Below are 24,938 nucleotides of genomic sequence, written 5' to 3'. Positions count from 1 at the left end.
TTTGTAGACATTAATCAATCGCACGTTAAAGAACAATTTTAGGTGGTTAAAGTGTGTTTATCGTTTTAACTTTCCGAATGGTTGTCATGTTAGGATTCCCGAAAGGGATACTAATTGTCTCGAAATGGAAAATTGACCGAATGCTTCTAGTGCCAAAACTGACTTAGTTGACATGCTGTGGTTGTGTATTAAGCAAGGCTATTTATATATATTTTACTATGTTTTATAAGTATTTATTTATGCTTAATTTAGATTAATTAAAACCAAGACAATTTATGTTTTTACCGGTAATTTAGTGACAAAGGTCTAGTATTATTTCTCCGCCCATTTCCGTGGATCGATACTTGGTTCTTACCGATACTTTACTACATATATGACGGGGTACACTTGCCTCTTTCGTGTGTGTTTTGATGTAAAAGTAATAATCACTTTTATAAATTTAAAACCAATTCGTGTGTAATTTCATTGTAAAAATATGTATAGTCACGCACGTACCACCCATGTACCAGCCCTGTGGAGGTGAAAACTTTGTCGATTGTGTACAAAGTGCATTTGGTTTGAATCATTTCGTTGTGGATCTTCAGAAGAACTTTCACCCTTGTTAGTTCTCCATTTTTTGAGAATCCAAGATGATGATTTGTTTGCTGGTTGAGAGCAGTATACATCATTTTTATTGTTTTCAGACATTTTCGCGTGCTACAGAAATATACTGAAATAGGGAAGAATTGTTATTGAGATCCCATTGCTATTTATTAAAAAAAAATTAACAAAAATTAGATAAAAAATCATTTTTACACGTGGCAGTCATGCAAGACGTTTCAGCAGTTGTTTAAGACGTTTCAGACGTTTCACGGTAATTAAGACGGCTAAGGGTTTGACACGTGGCTTTTTAAGACGTTTGAGACTTTTTAAGACGTTTGACTGCCATTTTGAGACGTTTGACTGCCATTTTGAGACGTTTCACGACTTTTTGAGACCCTTGAGACGTTTCCTCTTGTCCTTAGACGTATCAAGTTTCAACACGTGTTATTTTGAGACGTTTGAGACGTTTCACGAGGTCCTGAGACGTTTCCCGTACACACGTCAGATGTTTCATTTCGTTAGGCCCCTTTGATGAACGACACGTGTTTCCCCGTTACCCATCGCGTGACACGTGTCGAGGAACACGTTTTGACTAGGAGAGTGTGGGTTCATGTGTTCCATTTCCCACAGGCAAACGGCATCGGGACCACGTTCTCTCCTTTGGGGCCATCTTGAACAAAGATACGAAGACCGTTGAAGATCCGAAGACCATTGAAGATCCGAAGAAAAACCCGACGAGCAAACACCCGACCCGCGTTGAAACCAGACGACATTCACGTTCCGAAGTATCACGTTTCTCGTTGACTGAAAATGGATCCAAATTACTACGGTTTCCAACGTCAAGATCACATGCAACCTCCTGAACATGACATGCAAGACGTTGGACAAAACGTTATCCCATCTGTAGCGGTGATATCTTATGACTTTTCTTTCTTTATTCTTAGTGTTTTAGTATTTTAGTATACTTACTATTCTTTTTTTTCTGTTTTTTTTGTTACTTTACAAGGTCCAAAAGATCAAAGTTCGTCAATCATGGAATATAGTGAAGTATATAAACAAAAGAATGACGGATCCTATTCTATCCAAGATTAGGCAGACATGTTTTGGTCCTTATTTGGATATTAGGTGTGTCATGTGTGACAGTCTACTCTTACTCGGTGTTGCACAATTACAAGTGCGTACACCTACACCCAGATTGGGGATTACATATCGCCTAGGCCAACAAACGCTAATGTTTAGCCCGAAACAATTTTGTCTAATAACGGGATTAAGGTTTGGGTCCACAAATTGGACCCCGATTGACCACCCTGAATCATTTAAAAACCGTCATTTCTCGGGCCGAGAACATATTAATTTCAAACGAATTAGAGATATGTTTGAAAGTCCCATGCAATATAGCGACGAAGATTGCGCAAGAATATGTCTACTGATACTTTTGGGTCAAGGGTTTTTAGGGTTGCAGGATTCAAATGCAATCGATATTAAATTGTTACACCTGGTGGATAATCTGAATGAGTTTAACCAATATCCATGGGTTAATTATTTTTGGGAGAGCACGTATACGAACGTGTATGATATGTACGTTCGTCAAAAGGAAGGCACGAAGGGTTTTTCGTTAGATGGATTTGTTTGGCCCTTTAAGGTACCTGACAAATCGTATATTATATTTTATATTTTAAGTGTAATGTTTGTCTTAACTTAATTTGTATACTAATAGTTGATAAATAATGCATTTACAGATGTGGATTCTAGAGGTATTTCCGGAATTTAAACAAAGGAGGGGGTATTTCAATGGTCAGACCATCCCGAGATTTTTAGGATGGAAAGAAGGACATAAGCTAATGAAGCATAATGTTGATGGCATCTTAGCCAATGCGGTAAAGGTGAATTGTTATTTTATAATTTTTTATAATTATAAAAAATTTTGAAAAACGATAAATTATAAATTTAAAAAGTAAAAAAATAAAACTTATAAAATAAAAACTGTTTAAATTATAAATTTAAAAAATTAAAAAATTTAATTTCCAACATTTAACAGTTTGAACATATTATAAAAATTTTTGAAAAACGATAAATTATAAAATTTTAAAATTATAAAAAAAACTGTTTAAATTATATATTTAAAAAGTAAAAAAATTCAACTTATAAAATAAAAACTGTTTAAATTATAAATTTAAAAAATAAAAAACTTAATTTCCAACATTTAACAGTTTTGAACCTTTGTTACTTTTTAACATTTTTTGTAAAATATTTCGTTTTCAACATGTTAGATATCTGAATATAAACCGCTAATGGCTATACTACCAACTATGTTCGAGGCCGAGACAGAGTGGTATAGTTCAAGCTCGGATTATTTGGACCTTGAACGTCAAGTTTTTAATCCTGCTATGGTGACTGAATTACCCCCTCAAATTCATAATCCAATCGGCCTGAGTCAAAACTACGGCCAGCCACATAAGGACTACATTGCCAGCTTGTTCGGCGATGATGAAGTTCAGGTGCCTCTAACGCACGGATTTTCACCGGAAATACCGGTTCATACAAATGATATTCCGTTAAAGACGGCTGAGTTTCAACGTGATGCTGGTCCCGGTCAGTTTTCATCGGGATTTTATTCTAAAGAGCAGCTTGTCTCTAAATTTCAGTCAATGATGTTATCAAACAACCGGGCATTGACTGACATGATCAACTCGGAGTGGTTGCAGAAGATGTACTCAAACAACCGCGCCTTAACTGACATGTTGAAGTCGGAGTTGTTGCAAACTTTTCGTATGGCTCCGGTATCAACTCCAAGCCACATACGAACACCGATGGACGAATCGCCAAAAGAATATGATAATGTAACCCATTTATTTATTTATTTGCTTATAAAAGTCTAAAAAATTAAATTTAATTTTAAAATGTTTCTAACTTTTTTTAATAATTTTTAGGCGGCAGCTGATTCCTTTTTGAATTTCAATAATGAAGATAATGAAGTGTATCATGTGTCTGCAATTCCAGAAAATGTTACCGAAGAAGCCGTAAGTTTGGCAAGCGTATATATTTATTTTTATAATCCATGTATGTTTTGTTAATTTACTTCTTAAATAATGTAATTGTAGGATGAGGATGTGGAGATGATTAAACTGAGGCGGTCCGAAAGGCTTGTGAAGCCCGCCAAGGCTGTGCTTTCACCGTTTGTAGTTTACAAAAATCTCAAGCGGAAGCAAAAAAATATTTCAAATGATGAAGATCAATTAATTGAAAAGATAAAAAATTGGGCACCAAGTAGCGGAGTTAGACAACTAACACTCACAGCAGGCGGCTATGTTGGTCCTGATTTCTGGGGGGGCTTGCTAGGCACTGAGGGGAATGGCTGGTTAAGCGATGAGGTGCACTTGTTAATACTAAATATACTATAGTTTGGTATAAACTTTCGCTAAAATTGTCCAAACTTGTGACAGCATATTTTTTCATGGATGCTACACATGTATAATTCAAGAGATCCATCCGCCCGTTGGTCCATTTTACCCCCGTATTTTCAGATGCATTGTCAAACTTTGGATCAGACATTCGCATGTTACTTCAACGGGAATGTAGAGCCTTTTCCTCGGATATCTAGCGTTGACGAGGTGTATGTACCGTTATTTATACCATCAATTCACTGGTTCCAAACTTGTGACAGCATATTTTTTCATGGATGCTACACATGTATAATTCAAGAGATCCATCCGCCCGTTGGTCCATTTTACCCCCGTATTTTCAGATGCATTGTCAAACTTTGGATCAGACATTCGCATGTTACTTCAACGGGAATGTAGAGCCTTTTCCTCGGATATCTAGCGTTGACGAGGTGTATGTACCGTTATTTATACCATCAATTCACTGGTTGTTAGGAGTTTTCAACCTCGTTAACGGGACCCTCACTATTTATGACAGGTAAAAATTTTTAAACAGTGTTTATTTAATACTTTTAATCTCAAAAGTTATGACTTTTAATCAATGTTTGTTTTTTTTTTTTGTAGCTTGATGGGTATGCGAGATTTGGATAAAGGAAGAACGGAAGTGGTTTGCCACATCAATTTTGTTTTTGACCATTGGCTTCGTTTGCATGGTTACTATGACAACAAACCTTTACCGTTAAAATTTCCGTTTCAAACAGTATATGCAAATGATGTGCCACAACAGTCAGGACCATTAGGGGACTGTGGGGTTTGGGTTTGTATATTTCTAGACCGGTTGATTAACAAAAAACCCCTAAATGATGGTGAAAAAACAAGCATAACGGCTACAAGGATGAGGCGCCATATGTTGATACTTTTCTACAACTCGCTTATTCCTAAAGAATTACTCAGCGAGCTAGAAGAGGACGATCTCGAATTTATTCAATGATTTATATTAATTTAAATTTTATAAAACATAATTATTTGTATATATGTTTTGAATATTATATTTTATATTATTTATTTTTATTTTTACTGTGAACATGTGTGTATATATATGTGTGCCCTCACTATCTCAATAATGCCACACCGAATGTCTTACTCAAACATTCCTCATTCCGTGCAACGCACCATTTGGATAAACCAAAACGATGGGTTTGAACATTGGTCGCCAAATATTCTAGAGTTTTACTATGACGGCGATAATCCAACTTGCTACTCAACCTACATGGGTAAAACACCTCTCGGAAAAGAATGGTGGGGCCGATTACTTGGATTTTGTGGAAACGGATTTATTCAGGAAACGGTACCTTCGAAATACCTATTATGTTAATGATAGTTTTATTTAACTTTTTTTTGTCAAACATTTACCATATTTTTCTTAGCATATCAATGCCTGGTGCAACAAGCTTATGTATCAACGGGACCTTCACAAACGGTTAAGGGCGATGTCGTCAAATGATTATCGGTGGACAGTTCTCCCGCCTACTTTTTTTAACATGATAGTAGAACAAAATAGAGAGGCCTACGGATATGGAGACGGTACAAAAGAATTTTTTCCTCCCCTTTGGGAGGTTGATACGGTACATTGTGAAATATGATTATTCGGAATGTACACTTTTTTTAAAAAAAATTCCATTAAAATAATACCTTTTCCTAGACTTATTTTCGTTTTAAATTTTTGCAGATTTACATGCCCGTAGCGCACAACGAAAACCACTGGTTACTTCTAAAAATAAATATGCGTTCGCTTAAAATATATGCTTATTTTCCCGTTAACTGTAATGTAAGTAATTGCGGAGAAGGATTTTGCATACACAGGAAAATACATCAAATTCTTTTAGAATTTGAATCTCCATTTGTATGGTTTCTGGGACGTATATCATACTGGCAACAATCAAGGAAAGATAGTGTACAAGCCTTAGAGTATTGGGGGGATGTTGTCTGGCCTGACCACGAAGCTCATATTGGTCTCGAAACTCAGGGGTTATCATATGTATGCTATTGGAAAATCTAGTTAACAACCGTTCATTAACATGGAACGAAGTAAACATGTAGGATGCTTGTGTCAGATATAGACGCTACATGGCTGATGAACTCTACGCCGGGCGCTACACACCAAGTAATTTTTGATGGCTTGACGTACGGATTGTAAAATTTAATTCTTATATAAATTAAAAGTAGTAATCACTATTGCGGTTACAGAATTTGTTACATGATTTTCATAAAATAAAACATAAAAAAACTAATACATTATTAAAATTCTGCTAAATTATAAGATGGAAAAATGTCTTCCGTTGGACTCTTGGTTTCTGTCTCTTTCTCTTTTCCTTTTCCTTTGCCTGATGATTTTCGTGAACGAATCTGTGATTTCATTGGATCTAAACAAACGTCACGAACATGTCCGTATGTTCGGCAACGCGAACAATATACCGGAACAGGTTCTTCCCCACGAGACAAGATTCGGTTGTTTTCTTTTGGACGACCAGATTGACGTTTTGTAATATTCGGGGGTAATACACTGCCAAGGCCTTCTGGTATTACCCATTCAGACCTATGAGGCAGAGGATTAATCGATTCTTCATACGTTTTTTTGTATACTTCGTTTGAGTAACACGAGAAAGCATAATGACTACAGTCAGGTTCACCCAAAAATCTTGAAACAGCAATCACATGCCCACAAGGTAAACCAGAAACTTGCCAGACACGACAGCTGCACGAACGATTCGAAAAATCAACTACACCCCTTTTCCCATCGTCATCAACAACAAAACTGTTTACCCGGATGCCTGCAACAGTCCAGGTTCTAGACCCTTCAATTTTCTTTAAAATTTTCTTCTGTGCCCACTGAGTAAGTGAATGGCTCTCCTGCATGCCCTGTAATCGACGGTCATAAAACCATTTTTGTACAGACTCGCGGAAAAATTCGATAAGTTGCGTTATCGGCATCTTACGCGAGAATCTAGACAAAGAGTTAATAGACTCCGCACTATTAGATGTCATATAGTGGTATAGATTGCCGGGACAATGAGCTCTTGCCCATCTACCAAACCCAATATTTGTTAAAACCTGGCGTATTCGAGGAACAGCAAGACACAAAGCATTAAATGACTCGTTAAAGTCAGACATCCGATAAGATTTACACGTCTTCCACCATAGTGCCTCGTACTCTTTTTTTTAGACGACGGCAAACGTAAATTCATCATTAAATGACGACAACACAAGCCGTGGTACACACGTGGAAACACATTTCTAACACCTACATGTATCGAATTCGCCCTATCCGAAATGATCGCCATATCTGCCATTTCACCAACACAATCTCTAAGCTTTGAGAGAAACCATGTCCGAGATTCACCATCCTCTGATTTTCCAATGCCATAAGCAAGTGGTAAAATCTGATTATTTCCATCCATGCCCACTGCTAAAAACAACGTCCTTTTAAATTTACCCTTTAGGTGTGCCGCGTCAATGATAACGACAGGTCTTAGATTAAACATAAAGCTACGAATCTGAAAATTAATGAAAATGAAATAAGACAAAAACCCATGTTACTTTAAAAAAAAAATAAGAGCAAGTAGAAAATAAAATGTGTAATTTACCGCAACCCCTAAAGCAACAAAAACCATTTCAAAACGACTCTGCTCATCAACCAAGATGTGAGTAACGCTTCCAGGATTTGCAAGTTTCAAATTGTAACAATATATTGGTAGTTCGGCAAAAGAGTCTCGTGTTGTTCCTTGTAGAAGTTCAAGTGCATAGCTTTTACCACGCCAAGCTTGAAGGTTTGTTATCTCAACCTCAAACCTTTGTCTAAAATCTTTGACAATCTCTTTCGCTCGATATATCCTACCACTGTCTTTTAGTTGTTCCTTCAAAAAGTGACCCAAAACCTTTGGGTTAGCCTGACGGAAATGTGGGTGTGTTTGCGTCTTCGAACAGGTGTGTCTATCGTTCATATGTTTAACAAACCATAAATTGCCACAAGGATTAACATGAGCCTTAAATCGCCATTCACAACCATCACCCCTGCATGAAACTTCATACCGTGTCTTAGATGATCTATCAACTTTAAACTCGAAATGCTCTAACAAACATTTCTTTCCCAACTCGAGCTTCATCTCTTCTTTGTTATTAAATATATGACCGGCCTCGAACACTATAGATGAAGAACCTGATTCGTTGTGAGACGTTAAAGATTTTTCAAAATATTTTTCTAAATTAGGACACTCATCGTTTAAAACATCAAAACTTTCTTTTACTGGAATATTTAGATCTGGAGCTTTGAAATTTTTTAAACAAGACAAACCAGAGGAACCAACATCAGACTCCTGAATAACATATAATTTATATAATTCAAAAGGATTCTACATCGCCAAATCAAAAAAAAAAATCTAACATCTCGATCATTAATTATATCGATCGGATCAGTAAACGTAGACATCCGGTATGACAACCGTGTAATGTTTGGAGTATCACACATCTTAGAAACATAGTTTAAAAAACTATTATATGAATGATCTGTTTCAATTTCTAAACCACGTCTCCTTGAATCGACACCAGTAACATACTCAATGTTTCCGTTAATGACATCCCACTTCCCCCCAGTATAAACAACAAACTTGACCCTCATGTTGTGAGATAATCACCAAAAAACAATATTTCCCTTAAAGTTCGTGTTTAAAAATAAGGGATCTATATAAATTCATAAAAAACGGCTTGAAATTCATATAAAACGTCTTGAATTCATATAAAACGTCTTGAAATCGTACAACATGTCTTAAAATCCTCCAACAAACGTCTTAAAATAAGAAATGGAGAAAAATGGCTCAAGCCGGCTAAAGGCAGAAAAATGGCTCAAGCCGGTCAGAAACGGCTCAAGCCGAGGGGAAACGTCTCAAGCCGTCTTGATTAACGGCTAGCCATAATGAAACGTCTCAAGCCGTCGATAACGTCTTAGCCAAGACGTCAAGAACCCTGATTCCTTTGTCGGACACGTGGCACGTTGTGGTTTGCCAGCCGTCAAGACGTCTCACCATATTTCAGACGTCTCCAGGAGACGTTTGACCGGGCTAGTTTGGAAACTTTGACCAAAACGTGGCCATTTTGGCGATTTTCCCTTAAATAAAACTATCATGTATGGTATACATACCCTTTATGCGATCCATGTAGTTTAATCGCATAGTAACGATTAGAAGATAACGGCTGGTTAAGGACAGGAATAAAGACAACTTCATCAAAAGAAGTGTGCTGATTTTGACCAACTCCTGAAGAATAGCGCGTCGTAAGTGTTTTGTTTTGAGGAAATGGTAATCCCACAAGATATCGATCCTTGAACAATCCAAAGAATGTGTGTCTTTCAGACTCTTCATCTTGGATTACTAAGTAACCGGAGTTAGGACCCTCGGGAGGATGATAAAGAGCTTCTGGAGACGTCTTATAGTGAGAAAGTGATCGCGTCACATACATATTTGAAACTAAACTTACACGAGATTCAAAGGCTTGGTTTGATGATGATGACGGGGGTAGCTCAAACCTTAATAAACTGATTAGACACACAACAGCTTAAAAGGTTAAAAGGTTAAAAGGTTCGGAAATGTTCCAACGGTCATGAACAGTAAAAAGGACAAGCACAGTGTCCGGTCACATCAACACTTAACGTGTGAAACCTCCTGCCCAGCTGCAACTAGACCATGTGGGAGAGCACACCCTTTTATCCGCAGGTCCAAACCCTTCAACCCCCAAAATGGGCAAACCCCTCACTGCAAGCACAGATTCACTAGTCACGGGTTTCTCCTTTGAGAAACACCTTCCCCTATAAATGCAGGCCATTTCACCATACAAAACACCCCAGGATCAGCAGATATCACCCTAACTCTCTGATTCTCCTTCTCCCTCTTGAGAATTAGCTTCATGCTTGCTTCTCTTCTTCACACTAAATAATTCATCTTCTCCAACGATCGCTTTCTGGGTTGATTTCTGATCAGCTCAAGATCTAAGGAGGATAAAAACAATACTAGTGAACCTCTCTCCACGTCTTGCAAACGTGGGGGGACCCCACGACCTGCGTTAGGCTAATCTAACCCCTGAACCCTTTTACCCAGAGATATCGCTACAGGCCTTGGTCTTGTATTTGTTGCATCAACAAGTTGGCGCCCACCGTGGGGCTACGCCGCTAACTTTATCTTAAAGACCAGTTGTGTAGCTCCATTTTCTCTTTACATCATGTCTGAAAGCGAGTCTCTCGGTCAGGTAAATCAGGTGCCTAACAACACCGATTTAACACCAAATTCGGGTCGGATCTCACTAGTCTTATCTACACCTCTTTCTACTCCCGAAAGTACTCCAACGGGATATGTTCCTAGAGTTCACTTCTTTTCAAACACAAACCCATCTCGGTCAGGGGTTGCACCTACTCAAATCGATGTAATGCATACACCGGAACACATAGATCTAACACTTGAGGGAGTAGCTAGAAATTTCTTACATGAGAGATTTTTTCTCAACTAGCATGTGAGCTTAGAAAGGGAAAAAGGGTGAGAATAAGACTAAATTATGAGGAGTCTAAACCCTCATTATCACCTGGCCCTTCATCTCTTCCTTTTAGCAGCTCACGTTCAGCCACATCTTGCCTTGAAGTTGGTCCTAGTGTGACAGAGCAACCACTCAAGCCTTTAAGCTTTTGGGAGGCCGAGTCCAACCGCTTTTCCCTTATTTACCTACCAACCCGTTACAACCGGTGCACCTATGGGGCATAAAACCACTCTTGATCAATTATGGTAAGTCACCAACTTCAAGTGTTCCCCCTCCTATTGCTACTTCGTGAAAACAAGTCATGGCCACCCTGCCTTCGGCTCGTGGTATGGTCATGAACACATCCATGGGAATGCCTTATACAGTAAGCCTTTAAGGCTTTAACCTTATGACACAGATGATGACATCTTTTATGAGTACCATCAGAAAGCCTTTAAGGCTTTAACCTTATGCCCTAGCTAATGACATGGATGATGGAAAAAATTTCCTTTGCAGCACGTGAAAAGTGGATGATGACACAGAAAGCCTTCAAGGCTTTGACCTTAATTTCATCAACCAAGTGCCAACTGCTCACCAGGGTACCTCAAGCGGTTACCCAGCTTCAAGGGTAGTAGAAGACCTCTCAAAACCCTACAAGCCTAACAAACTTGTCTTGCTTCTCCCAACAAATCGTTGATTACAAGTTTCAAACCCAGATAAAGATGCCATCACGGTACTAAAGACTACCTCCAAATCTTCGCCGGGATTGCAAGAATTGAAAAATGACCCAACTCCGAATGTTGTCTCATGTTCATGCAAACCCTTGAAGGGTTTTCACGCATATGGTTCAATGACCTTCCTGGACGAAGCGTTCAGACCTTTGACGATCTTAGCAAAAGTTCCCTATAACAACAGAGGCATGTCAATGACGCCACGATAATCTTCCAGACCAAACAACGTGATGATGAACGTCTCAGAGACTTCATCGAAAGTTAGAAGAAGAAAGATTTAACTTACGCCAATGAAAAGATTAGGGTTGCAAGGTTCATGAATGCTAAATTCAAAATATTTCACAAGATACTTCAATAAATGTCTGTCCAAAACCCTTGAAGAAACACTTGAAAGGGTTGAAGCCCACATTCGAGGAGAATAAGCTGTAGACATCAAAGAACAAAATAAAAGACTCTTAACTGGAGCTTCTAGTATGGCTCTTATGACAAACTGTTCAAAGGTTCGGATTCCAGAAGGCCGGAACCCTCCAAGCCAAGAAAAAACCATAAACTTTACAGCCTTAACCAAGGCTACATAAGAGATCTTGGCAACCGAAGGGGTAAAACACAGCTTCTGCCCTCCTCAACCTTTGCCAAAAAACAAAAGATTGGAATAATCAAGCCAGTATTGTGAGTTTCACGAATAGAAAGGTCACCATACCAATAATTGCTTCCAACCCAAAAAGAGGATCGAAAAAGCCGTCAACTCCGAACTTGCTCACTTGGTTAAAGGGGTCAAGGACAAAATGGTTGAAGAATAAAAGTAGGAAGTGAACATGGTCGACCTTGAAAACAAAGCTTTAACCCTCTCAGCTGATGAAAAGCTTGAAACGCTTTAACCCTCTCAGCGACAATGAGCGTTCAAAGCTTCAACAGTCTGAATCCTCCAAAATCATGCTTGAGAAATGCTTTAACCCTCTCAGCTGATGAAAAGCTTGAAACGTTTTAACCCTCTCAGCGATGATGAGCGTTCAAAGCTTCAACAGACTGAATCCTCCATCGAAGGTATCGCAGACATACCTACCAAGCCTTTAGGCCAAATAACCCCTAACGTTTGTTCAGCGAAAGAACAAAGGGAAGAACCGAACAACCCACTTTTGCGGTGATCAATATCCATTCCAACTATAATATCGTCATAGGAAGGCCATGGCAAAGTGTGTTCGGAATGACAGTTTCAGTTGGCCAAGGCGCTGTGAAGTTTCTCATTGAAAAAGGGATCACAACCCTTCAACCTAGCCAAGAAGCTTTTGTGGTTGAAGGGGAAAGCTCAAGAAAGGACGAAAACGATATACAAGGGTTGGACATAAACCCAAAATATCCTCAACAGGGGATAAGGGTAAACACTAACCTTTACAATGAAACCCTCTCATACCTTGAAAAGCTGCTCTTGCACTATGTATTTGCTTGATGCCCCGAAGATATTATCGGCATCCCTCGTAGCATTGTTGAAACATGAGTTATGGATCCCACCTGATGTTAAACCCATTATGCAAAAGAAACGGAGTCAAGCCCCTAAAAGAAGCCTTGCATAATGCCAAAAGATGGAAAAGCTTGTTCTAGCCGGAACCCTTCGAGAGGTCAAGTATCAATCATGGGTGGCCAATCCGGTAATAGTTTAAAAACCCGACAAGTCTTGGAGAATGTATATCGATTTTAAAGACTTGGACAAAGCATGCCCAAAGGATTGCTACCCGCTGCCCTAGATAGACCTCAAGGTTAACTCACTCACAGGCTTCCCGTTCTCATGTTTTCTTAACACCTAAAAGGGTTACCATCAGATCCTAATAAAAAAATGAAGAAAAACCACATTCCACACTGATAAAGGTATATCTTGCTATCAAAAAATGCTTTTTGGTTTAAGAAATGCAGGTACCACTTATCCACGTCTGGTTGATAAAGCGTTTGCCAGACAAATCGGCAAGAACATTAAAGCTTATGTTGACGATTTGATGATCAAGAGCAAAACGGAATATCAAATGCTCGATGACATACAAGAAACCTTCCAAAACTCGAGAAAGATCAACATGAAGCTTAATCCAGTCAAGTGCTCGTCTCTAGGGCACATCATGAGGAAACAAAGCATAAAAGCGAACCCTCAAGGAATGTGCTAACAAGAAAGACTTTCGATGGAAAGCTTACAGCTTTGAAGCGTTTTACCCCAAAAGGAAGCCTTCAACCAAAGGAAGCAACACTTGGCTTCACTCCCAGCCATTTTGGCTCCGGAAATAGGAGGAACAACCTCTATCTACCTTTTGATTGCTGAAAATGCCATAAATACGGCTCTGATCATTGAACGAAACAATGTTCAGATACCCGTTTACTTTTTCAAAACTTCAAAATTAGCAGAAATCAAATATTCTTCTTTGAAAAAAAAAACTTGCTCTAGCCCTAGTCCAAACGGCTAGAAGGCTTCGAAGGTACTTTCAGTCACACCCGATACAAGTGATCATTGACTAACCAATTAAGAATGTGCTTGAAAAACAAGAAAATTCCGGACGATTAGCCAAATGAGTTGTGAAACTAGGTGAACACAAAATCACCTATGTCCTGAGAAAAGTTGTCAAAGCTCTAATCTTGGTTTACTTCATCTTGTAAGTCCCTAAAGAAGCCATAACAGAAGTTAATACAACTGCAACTAAACCCTCCAACCCTGATACCTGGAAGCTCTTTACCGATGAAGCTTCCAGCATTGAAGGGTCAGGAGCAGGGCTAGTTCTAATTGATCCCAACGAATTGGAATTCACGTATGTCTTTCGTCTTGAATTTCAGACTACAAACAACGAAGCTGAGTATGAAGCATTGATTGCTAGGCTCAAGCTTGCAAAAAATATGGGTGTCAAAAGGCTTCAAGTCCTCATAGACTCTCTCAAGCTTAGACAATAACATCTACATAGAAAAAGAACCCAACATGAATAAGTACCAAAATAAATCAAAGGAATCGATTAACACGTTTCAAACATGTGCCATCAAATAAATTCAAGATCTCAAAACAAGAGAGCTGATGCAGTAAGCAAGCCTGCATCTCTTACGTTTGCACGTCTCACCAAGAAGATACTAGTTGAGGTATTAAAGATACCATCCATCCAAAAAACACGAGTTTCAAGATGTGATCACCGAAGAAGGGCCAAATTGGATGACTCCCATTGAAAAGTTCCCAAAAAACGATGAATTACCTAATGACCAGACTAGGGCTGAAAGGGTTCGTATCAAGTCAAGGCAGTATATGTCACAAGGATATATCCTTTAGAAAAAAGGATACCTTGCACCACTACTTCGATGCGTTGGCCCAAAACAAAGCCAATATCTGATCAAAGAGGTTCACGAAGGGATATGTGGAGCTCATTGTGGCCCAAAATCGGTAGTGTCAAAGTTGATGAACCTCGAACACTTTTGGCCTTCCATGCATCGAGATACCTCTGAACAACTGCGAAAATGTGAAACTTGTCAGTTACATGCTCCGGTACCCAAAAGCCCCAAACATGACCCCGTTCCCATCTCCTTGGCTTGGCCATTTCACAAGTGGGGTATAGACATTGTTGGTCCATCCCCACTAGCCAAATGAGGAGTCAAGCTCTTATTGGTAACCGTGAATTACTTCACCAAGTGACCAGAAGTAAAAGCATTGGCAAAAATCTCAGGGAAACATGTCATTGATTTCGAAAGCATAATCTATCGTTTTGGGCTCCCAGGGGTACTAGTCATGGATAACTGGAAATAGTTTGCCGAGAAACCTTGTAGCTCCTGGTGCAAGGAGTTCAGAATAACTCAAGTATTCAGCTCGGTAGCTTACCCACAATCCAATGGCCAGGTTGATAGGATAAACCACAACATTGTTGAAGGGATTAAATCTCGATTAGGAAGATACGACAACAACTGGCTCGAATAGCTTCCCAATGTGCTATTGGAAATTCAAACAACCGAGAAAACGAGCCACAAAGAAAATACCCTACAACCTAGTGTTTGGATCAGAGGCTGTAATCCTAGTTGAAATCGGAGCAACAACACAAAGAACAATTAACATCGACCTCAAGCCAAATAAGAAAGAGACGATGTTGAATTTGAAACTCCTCGAAGAGGCTCGTGATTAAGCAGCCATACAAAAAGCAAGGTACAAGCAAAACATAGAATCATATACAATACACGGGTGAAGCATGAACGCTTCAAGCCTGAGGACCTTGTGCTTCGAAACAATGAGGCCAGCAAGAAAGAAAGCCAAGGAAAGCATGGTCCTAAGTAGGAAGGGCCATACATTATCCTTAAAGCCCACAAAGGGGGATCATACAAGCTGACAGGTCCGCCAGGCAAAAAGCTTCCCCGCCATTGGGATGGCAACAACCTTAAAAGGTTCCATGTTTAACCAAAACGTGTTACAAATAGTTCCAAAGTTGTTCTATTCCCCTAGTAATCAAAGTACTTCGAAATGAATGAACAATGAATCAAAATTTGTCTTTTTATCCTATAATCAGGTTGAGAACCTAGCAAGAAACTCCATGGCAAGGGCCATGTAAGGGGATGAGCTCCCAGGCCACATCGCTCAATAGGTTCAAGAGTTGAATGGACCTATATAAGGGGTGAGTTCCTAAATCAATACAACTCCATGAGACTCAGAGAAATCTTAAAAATCATGTCTCATAGACGGGTTTGAACAGCCTACACCAAATGTTCCTTAAGCCCCAACATTGGCTTACGAACCAAAAAGACTCTAAGTGAATGTCATACATAGGATAGAGGTTGTATCTTCTTGTTAAAATTATCCTAAGGCTAAGTGACTGCAGCACTGAACCCTTTAAGGTATAAATAACATAAGATGCACCACCCAAAACAAAGACAACATACAAAATCAATGAAAACGCAAGGGAATAAATAGAACAACATAGCAAGATAAGTTAAAGATAGCAACGGCCATACTGGCCATCAAACATAAAACATTATCCACAAGCCTTCAAGGCTTTAACCAGCAAGGGATCTAGACGATTCCTTTAAAATAAAAAGATGTTCAAACAAACAACCCATAACATTATTCGACATGCTAAGAAAGCTATGAATTAAGGTTTCTTCTTCACTTAGCAACGTCAGGGATGGTAGACTTTGCTGCATCATCCTTCTTCGAACCTCCATCATCTTGGGTCTTTTTAAGCCTTCCTCTTTTTCCTCCCTGCTGCACCCGCTGCCTCAGGGGCTTCAAGGCTTGAACCCTTTGAGCCCTCACCACCTTCAGAACACGTTTCCTCGCTATCTCCAAAGCAAGGACGTTTCTTCGAGGGGGACTTCAACACTTCGTTACAAACAGCCTCATTAAGGCCCTTGGGTTTTAGCTCTTGCAAGACAGGCAAAGATTTACCAAAACACTTGGAGACTTCACCCACATAAGGTTAAACCATATGCTCAATCTTAAAAATTGTTCCCTTGAAGACTTTGAAGGCTTTGGGTCGAAAAAGAGAAGACTTTTCCTAAGGCTCCCCAGGTTCACAAAGCTTCGTAACCGGCAAACAAACCTTGGTGTCTCACATGAGCAAGAAGCTTGGTGTACACATCACCCAAGACTTTGTCGAACTCCGACGAATGGAGAAGATAGGTAACCACTTGCTGGAATCCATGCTCAATGAGCCATTTATTATCACTAGTTGCCTGGGCAAAGTGAAGCCTTTAACCTTTCTTTCTCCTCTAATAAGGCCTTTTTTTTCTGAATCTCCAAGGCAGCCTTATCGATCCTGACTTAAACCTTGTCAGCCTCCAAGCGTTTTTCCAACTCAAACATATCAGTCTTGTGCGGGAAGAAAATTACTTAAATCTTCAAACATCAATGCTTTCTCGTTCTCAGCGTAGCCCTCAGCTTCTTTCAAAGCAACCATTGAAGCTTTCATCTCATCCCTCTTCTTCAAAAAGACTTCATATTCTTGCATCCTTTTGGGAAATCGGGATACATCCTCTAGAAGCAAGGCAACAAGGTTGTAAGCACCCATCATCATCTTCGAGATCATCAGGTCGTCGTCCATAGACGAGCAAGAACCTCATACAATAGGAGGAGCAAAATGGGTAAGAACATCCTCACAAACTGATGAATTCTTGAAGCTATCACCAACTGTGACCTTCCAATCCGGCACATAAACCTCTTTGGGATTAAAATTGGTGGAACCTTCACCACCTTTCCCGAAACCCTTCAAGCTTACAAGCTTCTTACCCGCTGCTTTACTCTCCTTACTAATCACCAAGGACAAATCCTCGTCTTTTTTTCCTCAACCCCAACGTCCAAACGTTTGAAGCCTCTATAACATCACGCAGTTGCACTGGCTCAGAGGCCGATGGATGGTCAGCTACCTTTAACATACGTCGGGTTAAACAACGAATAGAAGCTTTGGAAGCACCGAACCTAGTAAAGCCTTTGACATTTGGAACGTTCACATAACCTGAACCCTCGAACCTATGTTCAGTGCCCCTAACAACAACATCTTCTCTGACGTAGCCTCAGAATCTCCAAACACAACATTAGATGTGTCATCGCTCTTGATAAAGTCTAAGGCAAACATAACTGCAACAAATAAAATATAACATAAGCAGAAAATACAAAATATCATACCTTGATCATCTCTCACGAGCACAGGGTCACGATCCGGCTTGTCCCACAACTTGCTAACATCAGCACTAAAAGATGTTCGGGAAAGGGACAAAGCCTGGAAGGACACCCCCTAATAAACTTCAACAACCATCTATCTCGTGTTTGAAAGGTTCAAGCTCATTCAAAACAGCATAAGGATGCCTCCAAACAAGCCTGAAAGGAACAATGGACTCAGAAATCCAAAAAAATCGGTACTTCCAAGAACCAAAGGTAGTAACCATAGACGAAATTAAACACACATCAACCTAAGATGTTTCAAAGGAAAAACAATCGCCGTTCTTGGCTAACTGGAAGAAACGGCGGAACAACAACAACGATGGGTCATAAAACATCAAAGTGTAAAACCCTAGCAAGACCTTAAGGGTGTAACTAACCAAACGACACACGATAATACTCTAAAACATTCAGAACAAAGACTGAAAACGGATGACGCAAGTTGGAATACTCAGCAATAAAGAGCAATGGAACCAACGGGACACTAATCGATCGATTTGCCAAAACCCAGAGCCACCGGATTAAACTTTAGATCGATCCCCCATTCTTTACAAAAAGCCTCAACTTCCTCTTGAGTGAGACAAGTTGAATCCTTTAAGCCTTCAAGCCTTAAAACCTTGAAGCCTATCACATCTACTATCATTCTGAAATTCAAATCTCAAAACTCAAACGTCTTAAAGCCTTGAAGCCTTTAAGCAATAAAAAATAATGTGTAAAAGTCAGAAGCATTTGAGCTTACATCCCAAACACCTCTGACTTGGGGGGCTGATGACGGGGGTAGCTCAAACCTTAATAAACTGATTAGAAACACAACAGCTTAAAAGGTTAAAAGGTTCGGAAATGTTCCAACGGTCATGAACAGTAAAAAGGACAAGCACAGTGTACGGTCACATCAACACTTAACGTGTGAAACCTCCTGCCCAGCTGCAACCAGACCATGTGGGAGAGCACACCCTTTTATCCGCAGGTCCAAACCCTTCAACCCCCAAAATGGGCAAACCCCTCACTGCAAGCACATATTCACTAGTCACGGGTTTCTCCTTTGAGAAACACCTTCCCCTATAAAATGCAGGCCATTTCACCATACAAAACACCCCAGGATCAGCAGATATCACCCTAACTCTCTGATTCTCCTTCTCCCTCTTGAGAATTAGCTTCATGCTTGCTTCTCTTCTTCACACTAAATAATTCATCTTCTCCAACGATCGCTTTCTGGGTTGATTTCTAATCAGCTCAAGATCTAAGGAGGATAAAAACAATACTAGTGAACCTCTCTCCACGTCTTGCAAACGTAGGGGGACCCCACGACCTGCGTTAGGCTAATCTAACCCCTGAACACTTTTATCCAGAGATATCGCTACAGGCCTTGGTCTTGTATTTGTTGCATCAACAGATGAAATTAAATTTACACGAGATTCAAAGGCTTGGTTTGAGTTTATGGTTTTGAAAGTAGTAGTTTTGCTTGTATGATTGTGTATATATATTATTTATAATTATAATTATATAAGATTGATTAAGTTTACGTGTACAAGTACACAAGTAATTTGACTTTTACTTTTCATATATGTTGATAAAGTCCAACTATCCCATGTGCATATTCTTCTGTCACGTGACTCTTAGAATATTAGTCAAAGAATACTAGTCATGGAAGATGTATCCAAATATTAGTCAAAGAATTATTAGGGTGTGTGGAGCGGGATGCGGCAAACGTCGGCAAACCTTTTTGCCGAGCGGCAAACACCGCCGCCGAGGTTTTGCCGACGCGGTGAAGGTTGTGGTGCGGGGATGGCTTGCCGACTCGGGGAAGGTGATTGAGAGAGAGAGAGAGGGTATTGTGGGTGGGGTCCATTCCTATTTCAACCAATCACAACTTTTTTCTTTTTTTTAAAAAAAAAATAGTTTACCACTTCACCAAGTGTTTAAATCATTGCCAACACTTTTCACCAAAGTTTAAACACTTTTGACTGATTGACATGGCGCGCTCTGATTGGTCGATTTTTTGGTTTGTCACTCCAAAGTGTTTAACCACTCCTTACACCCTTATGATTAATCAAAAAGTTATTATTCCATGTTAATGATTCGAAACAGGGCTCTCGCGCAAAGCACTTTTAAAAATAGCTCGCTTGAAATCGGTACATTTATAAACAAGCCGAGTCGAACTCAAGACAAAGTAAGCTTACCTATCTGGCTTGTTTAAGTTAAGCCAACTTTTTAATACTTATAAGTTATAACCTTTTTACATCTATACTAACAAATAAAATTAAGAGGACACTTCGATCATTCCTAGAATATCCACCTAGGATTTTGCCACTTGTCAACTACATATTCTTTGTCACTCTATTTGATTATTTATGATAAAAAAACTAGAAATTTATTTTTTATATACTTTCTAATTCTAATAGGAAACTAACACATCAATATTAATAGTATCCTTTAAATTTTTGTTACAGTAACATGTTTTACATTATTTAAAAAAAATTCATTAGAGTATAGTCTTGCTATACATTAAAAATCAACTTTAAAAAAAGTAGTTGTTGTGTTGTGCGTACGACATGCGTAATTATGTATGTGCGTAATTATCATATAAGTTGCATAATAACATTTATAAGTTACTTAATTATGTATGTACATAATTATAGTATGAGTTGCGTAATTATCATATAAGTTGCGTAATAACTTTTATAAGTTACTTAATTATGTATGTACATAATTATAGCATGAGTAGGGTAATTATCGGTATGTGTTGATTATTTATCATTTTAAGTTGTATAATTATGAAGTAAGAACAATTTTTTTTCACATTATATATATATGTTACAAGGGATGCTAACTTAGTTTAATAATAAGACCACATAGTCAATGAGTCTATTTGAGAGCATCATGATATTATTTCAATATTAATTATTATACATATATATAGGAACAAGATCAGGAGCGAATGCCTCAAAGTGTGAGAACGGTGAGAACGATTCCCAGCCACAAGATTTTAGTGGTTTGTGGCTGAGATTGATGCGGTGAAATTTTTGTAAATAATAGGGGCATTGGAACTACCAGGAGGGGTAAAATAGAAAGATCAAAACAAAGATGCACATGCTAATCACATGCAATTTTCCCCATCATATTTAAATCACAATAACTTTTTTATACGTGATTATTTTTCGAAAAAAATTACACCATAAAACTCAGCGTTTTTTTATCTTTCCAACGAGTATACTATTGATATACTTTTCGAAAAAAAATTAACTGGGTTTTATGGAGTTTTTCTGAACTGGGTGTTTTATGGCGTTTTAGACTATGTATTTTTATGGCATTTTTCTGAACTAGGTGTTTTTATGGCGTTTTTCTGAACTAGGTGTTTTTATGGTGTTTTAACTAGTTATTTTCATGGCGTTTTTCTGAACTGGGTGTTTTCTAGCGTTTTAAACTGAGTTTTTTCATGACGTTTTTCTGAACTAGGTGTTTTATGGCGTTTTTAACTGGGTATTTTCATGGCGTTTTTCTGAATTGGGTGTTTTTGTGACGTTTTATTTGAATACCCAATTCATGTGAGTGAGTTTTTTTGACAATATTACCCCTTAGTGTAATTTAGCATCAATGCCACATGACCACCAAAATTGTTCTCACCGTTCTCACACTTTTCAACTTTCTCTCTAAATCCTGACCCTATATATATATATATATACATATGTATATATATATATATATATATATATAATTGAAGAAGTAGTTTAGCTACATTAAATATTAAATTGACATGTAGCTGACTCACAAATATTATCATATCCAACCACGTAGAATGTGATGTCATATCATTAGTTAATACATATTTTATAAGTTAATATTATTATAATTTTCATGACTTCTATATTTATTTAAACTAGTGTTATTTATCTTCGCGCGTTGCGCGATTCACAATAGGTTTTTTTGTGGTGTTTTGTATAAGGTGTATTCGATTCTCTAGTATGTGTGAATTGGACTTGACTCTAGTATGTGTGAATTGGATTTTATACGATGTACATACACAATCTGTATTGAATTGGACGGAATAACGTTTAGGACAAAATAAGTATCAAATAAGATTCATCTAAGATTGTTGCCTCCATTGTTTGTCCACACTGCCCCCTGCTGCTGGTAGTTAGGCCCTCCTACCATGCTTGGTGGTATTGCTCCAGTGTTTTGCGGCGGTGGTAAGCCATTCTAGTTGTTTGTTGGCTGTTTAATGTTGTTGGGTGGTAGTGGTCTATTCCAGTTGTTGAGTGGTGGCCTAAAGTCTACCTCTATAAGATGTGTAACAACCGGTAGCCAATCTTGATGAGCGTAGTTGTTTGAAAAAATACTCATGTCTGTATATTGATAGTGAAAGGGAAATTTGCAAACTAACAAAGCACAAAAACGATTATAAGCGAGTATTATCTCAAACTTTAACATCAAGATAAGCAATAAGTATACCGAAATACTTTTATAGTCGAGGTTTAACTGTTACACCTCGACTTTTTTAGTCAAACACAGTACCCTTACAACACAAAAACCATCCCAGTTTGATAAAACTTTAGCACCAACAACTCTCCAACTCTTGTACATGGTATTAGGTTTAATGTAACTGTAAATTTAAAGAAAACCATTATCTTTTATGTCGATTAATATTTCACAAGTTAAACCTTTTACAAAGACTTGATTAACCTTTTCTTTTGAAACATATGTTATCAGGTCCTAAATCACCCAGCATTTAACTAATATGCCTTACTTTTTTACTATAAAAGTTAAAGCCCCCTATGTACAGTTCAAGAAATTTGTGAATCATAACAAAGCAATATAAATGAATTATTTTGTGTGTGTTAGGGTGGGGTTTTACCACTTTACCTGTACAAGATTTCCGTCTCGCGAGTCCTTGGATTGTCACTTTTCTTCAATCAACGCTACCTGCCACATTGAATTTGTAGGGATGAGCAAATGGTACCCGGCACCGAACCAGTATCGGTACCGAATTTAGCGAACCGGGTACATTTTCGGTACCGGTTTTTACCCTCAAACACCGGTACCATACCGGTACCGAACCGTACCGTACCAGGTATATTTGGTACCGGTACCTACTTTTGCGGATTTTCGGTACCAGTAGTTTCGGTTCCGGTACCGGTCGGTACCGAGCTGATCCCTATTCACTATAAACAACAGCTGCACCAACTGGAAAAAGCCACATGATATAAAAAATCAGCGGAACCAAAATAAAGAAAATCACCGGATAAAGAACTAAGGTCTAAAATACCAAATGAGCTTACATGTATAATTAGCGTTTATCAACATCGCACAGCACGTCAACACACTAATACCGGTAATCATCATTATATTATAATTTTATAATTAATGAAATTACACTTTGTTTTGTTAGTTACTGTTTGTCTTCAATATCTTATTACATCAGTAGCCGTTCTTCATCCTTTTGCAAGTCAGTCAACCGTCTTTTAGAGTAAACCGTAACCACCACAGTGGTTGCAATAGTTAACAAACCTAAAAACCACACACACAAATTGCGGCATTGAAAGTGTTGTTGGTGGCGCTGGTGTTACTCTTGTCAACATCCATCATTTTCGCTTATTCAACAACAAAAAGATCAATAATTTCCATAAAGAAAACCCATTTTTGATTAAAGATCAAAGTCTTAAATAAAGGGAGATTTAAACATGCTCTTAATATAGATGTACTCTACTAATAATAAATTGAAATTTTGCATTCCTAACCTGGAAGTTTCTTTTGATCCATTCGTCTCATCAGTCCCTTTTTCATCAGCTAACCACTTGCTAGAAAATTTTGTCTCTCCTTAGGTGGGCCTCCAAATCAGCAACTTTCACATCATCAGCATCTCTGTCCTATAGTAGTTTGAGATATGGAGATCAACCCAAATAATTGCAGAAGCAAACTGAATGTCATGAAAAAAGTAAATGTCAAAAAATAAAAACTTGACTCTATGGTAATTAACTCTTGACTGAAAAGAAATGCTACCATCTTCACTCTCTCTTGATCATAGCCCTCTGCTTTTGTTCTCTTCACTTATCTAGTTATACGGTTAGTGTCCTCCTAAATTTATGATGTATTGTGAGATGAAAGATTATATTAAAAAAAGAAGCATAAGTTCACTAAAAATTAATCTATCAATTTAGTGTGTATAGATTTCAAGAGATGGGTTTAGGGATCCGGGGCTTCTTTTTGTATGTAATGCATTGTATATCATAGAACCATCATATCCATTTTAAGACTCCAAAACTTGAAGCAGGACCACCATCATTTCTATAGATTCTAATGGCGCCATTTTACATGAAAATCTTCATATCAACCAAAAATTGACAGAATAACTCCAAACCATAACAACTTCAAACAACATGATGGTAAAATGAAACATGAATGATTAAACATGTGATTAATCAGCTGCACGATCAGCGCTATATCGACACCTTGACCGGCGCCGCCACCATCGTTAGGGTTCCCGGAAAACCCTACTCATCAGATCAACATGAGTCGTCGGATCTAACCAAATAGCAAGCATGCAAGAGAAAAGGGCTTACCGAAAAGATGCCGGAACTTGATCGGAACCCTAGCCATTTAACCGTCGTCACTGTCAGAGCCATGGCAGCCTCCGAGCTAACATCCCCGTCGCCATCTACTCCTGTACCATCACAAACGTTGGTCGCTCTCTCACTCTCTCCGACACCGCTCTCTCTCTCTCTCCGATGCCGCACTCCCTTTCTCTCTCTTTGTAACTGTTCTGTCGTCTGCCGTATTCCCAATGTTATCTTTTTAAATTGATCAGGCATTGAAATTACCAAAATGCCCTCCTTAACTGTTCATTGCCTTTCTCTATTATCATATAGTAATAATTATATTTTTAATGTATCATTCTTATTTTATAATTAAAATGAACAATAAATATAATTAATTTCTATGAAGTCATATGAGTTTAGTATTTGTGTTGTGTATATATTTACTAGAACTCAATAATTAATTGAAAATTTTGATTTGAAATAGTCCATGAGATCCAACTACGATTAA

The 24,938-nt window shown here is 38.4% G+C and overlaps 1 protein-coding gene and 1 long non-coding RNA gene across 5 annotated transcripts; both read right to left on the bottom strand.

Moving 5' to 3' along the window:
- Window positions 1-6,260: 6,260 nt before the first annotated feature.
- Window positions 6,261-12,773, bottom strand: LOC110913565. Its single transcript, XM_022158385.1, has 4 exons — window positions 12,660-12,773; window positions 7,607-8,335; window positions 7,268-7,516; window positions 6,261-7,073 (listed from the first exon to the last, which is right to left on the bottom strand). The coding sequence occupies exons 1-4, from the start codon at window positions 12,771-12,773 to the stop codon at window positions 6,261-6,263; spliced, it is 1,905 nt and encodes a 634-aa protein (XP_022014077.1).
- A 9,113-nt stretch (window positions 12,774-21,886) lies between these two features.
- On the bottom strand, window positions 21,887-24,654 carry LOC110911322. 4 transcript variants are annotated; one of them, XR_002576925.2, is made up of 5 exons: window positions 24,455-24,654; window positions 23,895-23,969; window positions 23,633-23,811; window positions 22,758-22,817; window positions 21,887-22,273 (listed from the first exon to the last, which is right to left on the bottom strand). It is a non-coding gene; the product is annotated as an uncharacterized LOC110911322 (long non-coding RNA). The 4 variants fall into 4 exon arrangements; XR_004880708.1 differs by having other exon boundaries at window positions 21,887-23,078; window positions 23,174-23,811; XR_004880709.1 differs by having other exon boundaries at window positions 21,887-22,817.
- Window positions 24,655-24,938: the final 284 nt, after the last annotated feature.

This window comes from Helianthus annuus, chromosome 15 (genome assembly GCF_002127325.2).
Source record: "Helianthus annuus cultivar XRQ/B chromosome 15, HanXRQr2.0-SUNRISE, whole genome shotgun sequence".
NCBI lineage: Eukaryota > Viridiplantae > Streptophyta > Magnoliopsida > Asterales > Asteraceae > Helianthus > Helianthus annuus.
This window is presented reverse-complemented; position numbering and strand designations above follow the sequence as displayed.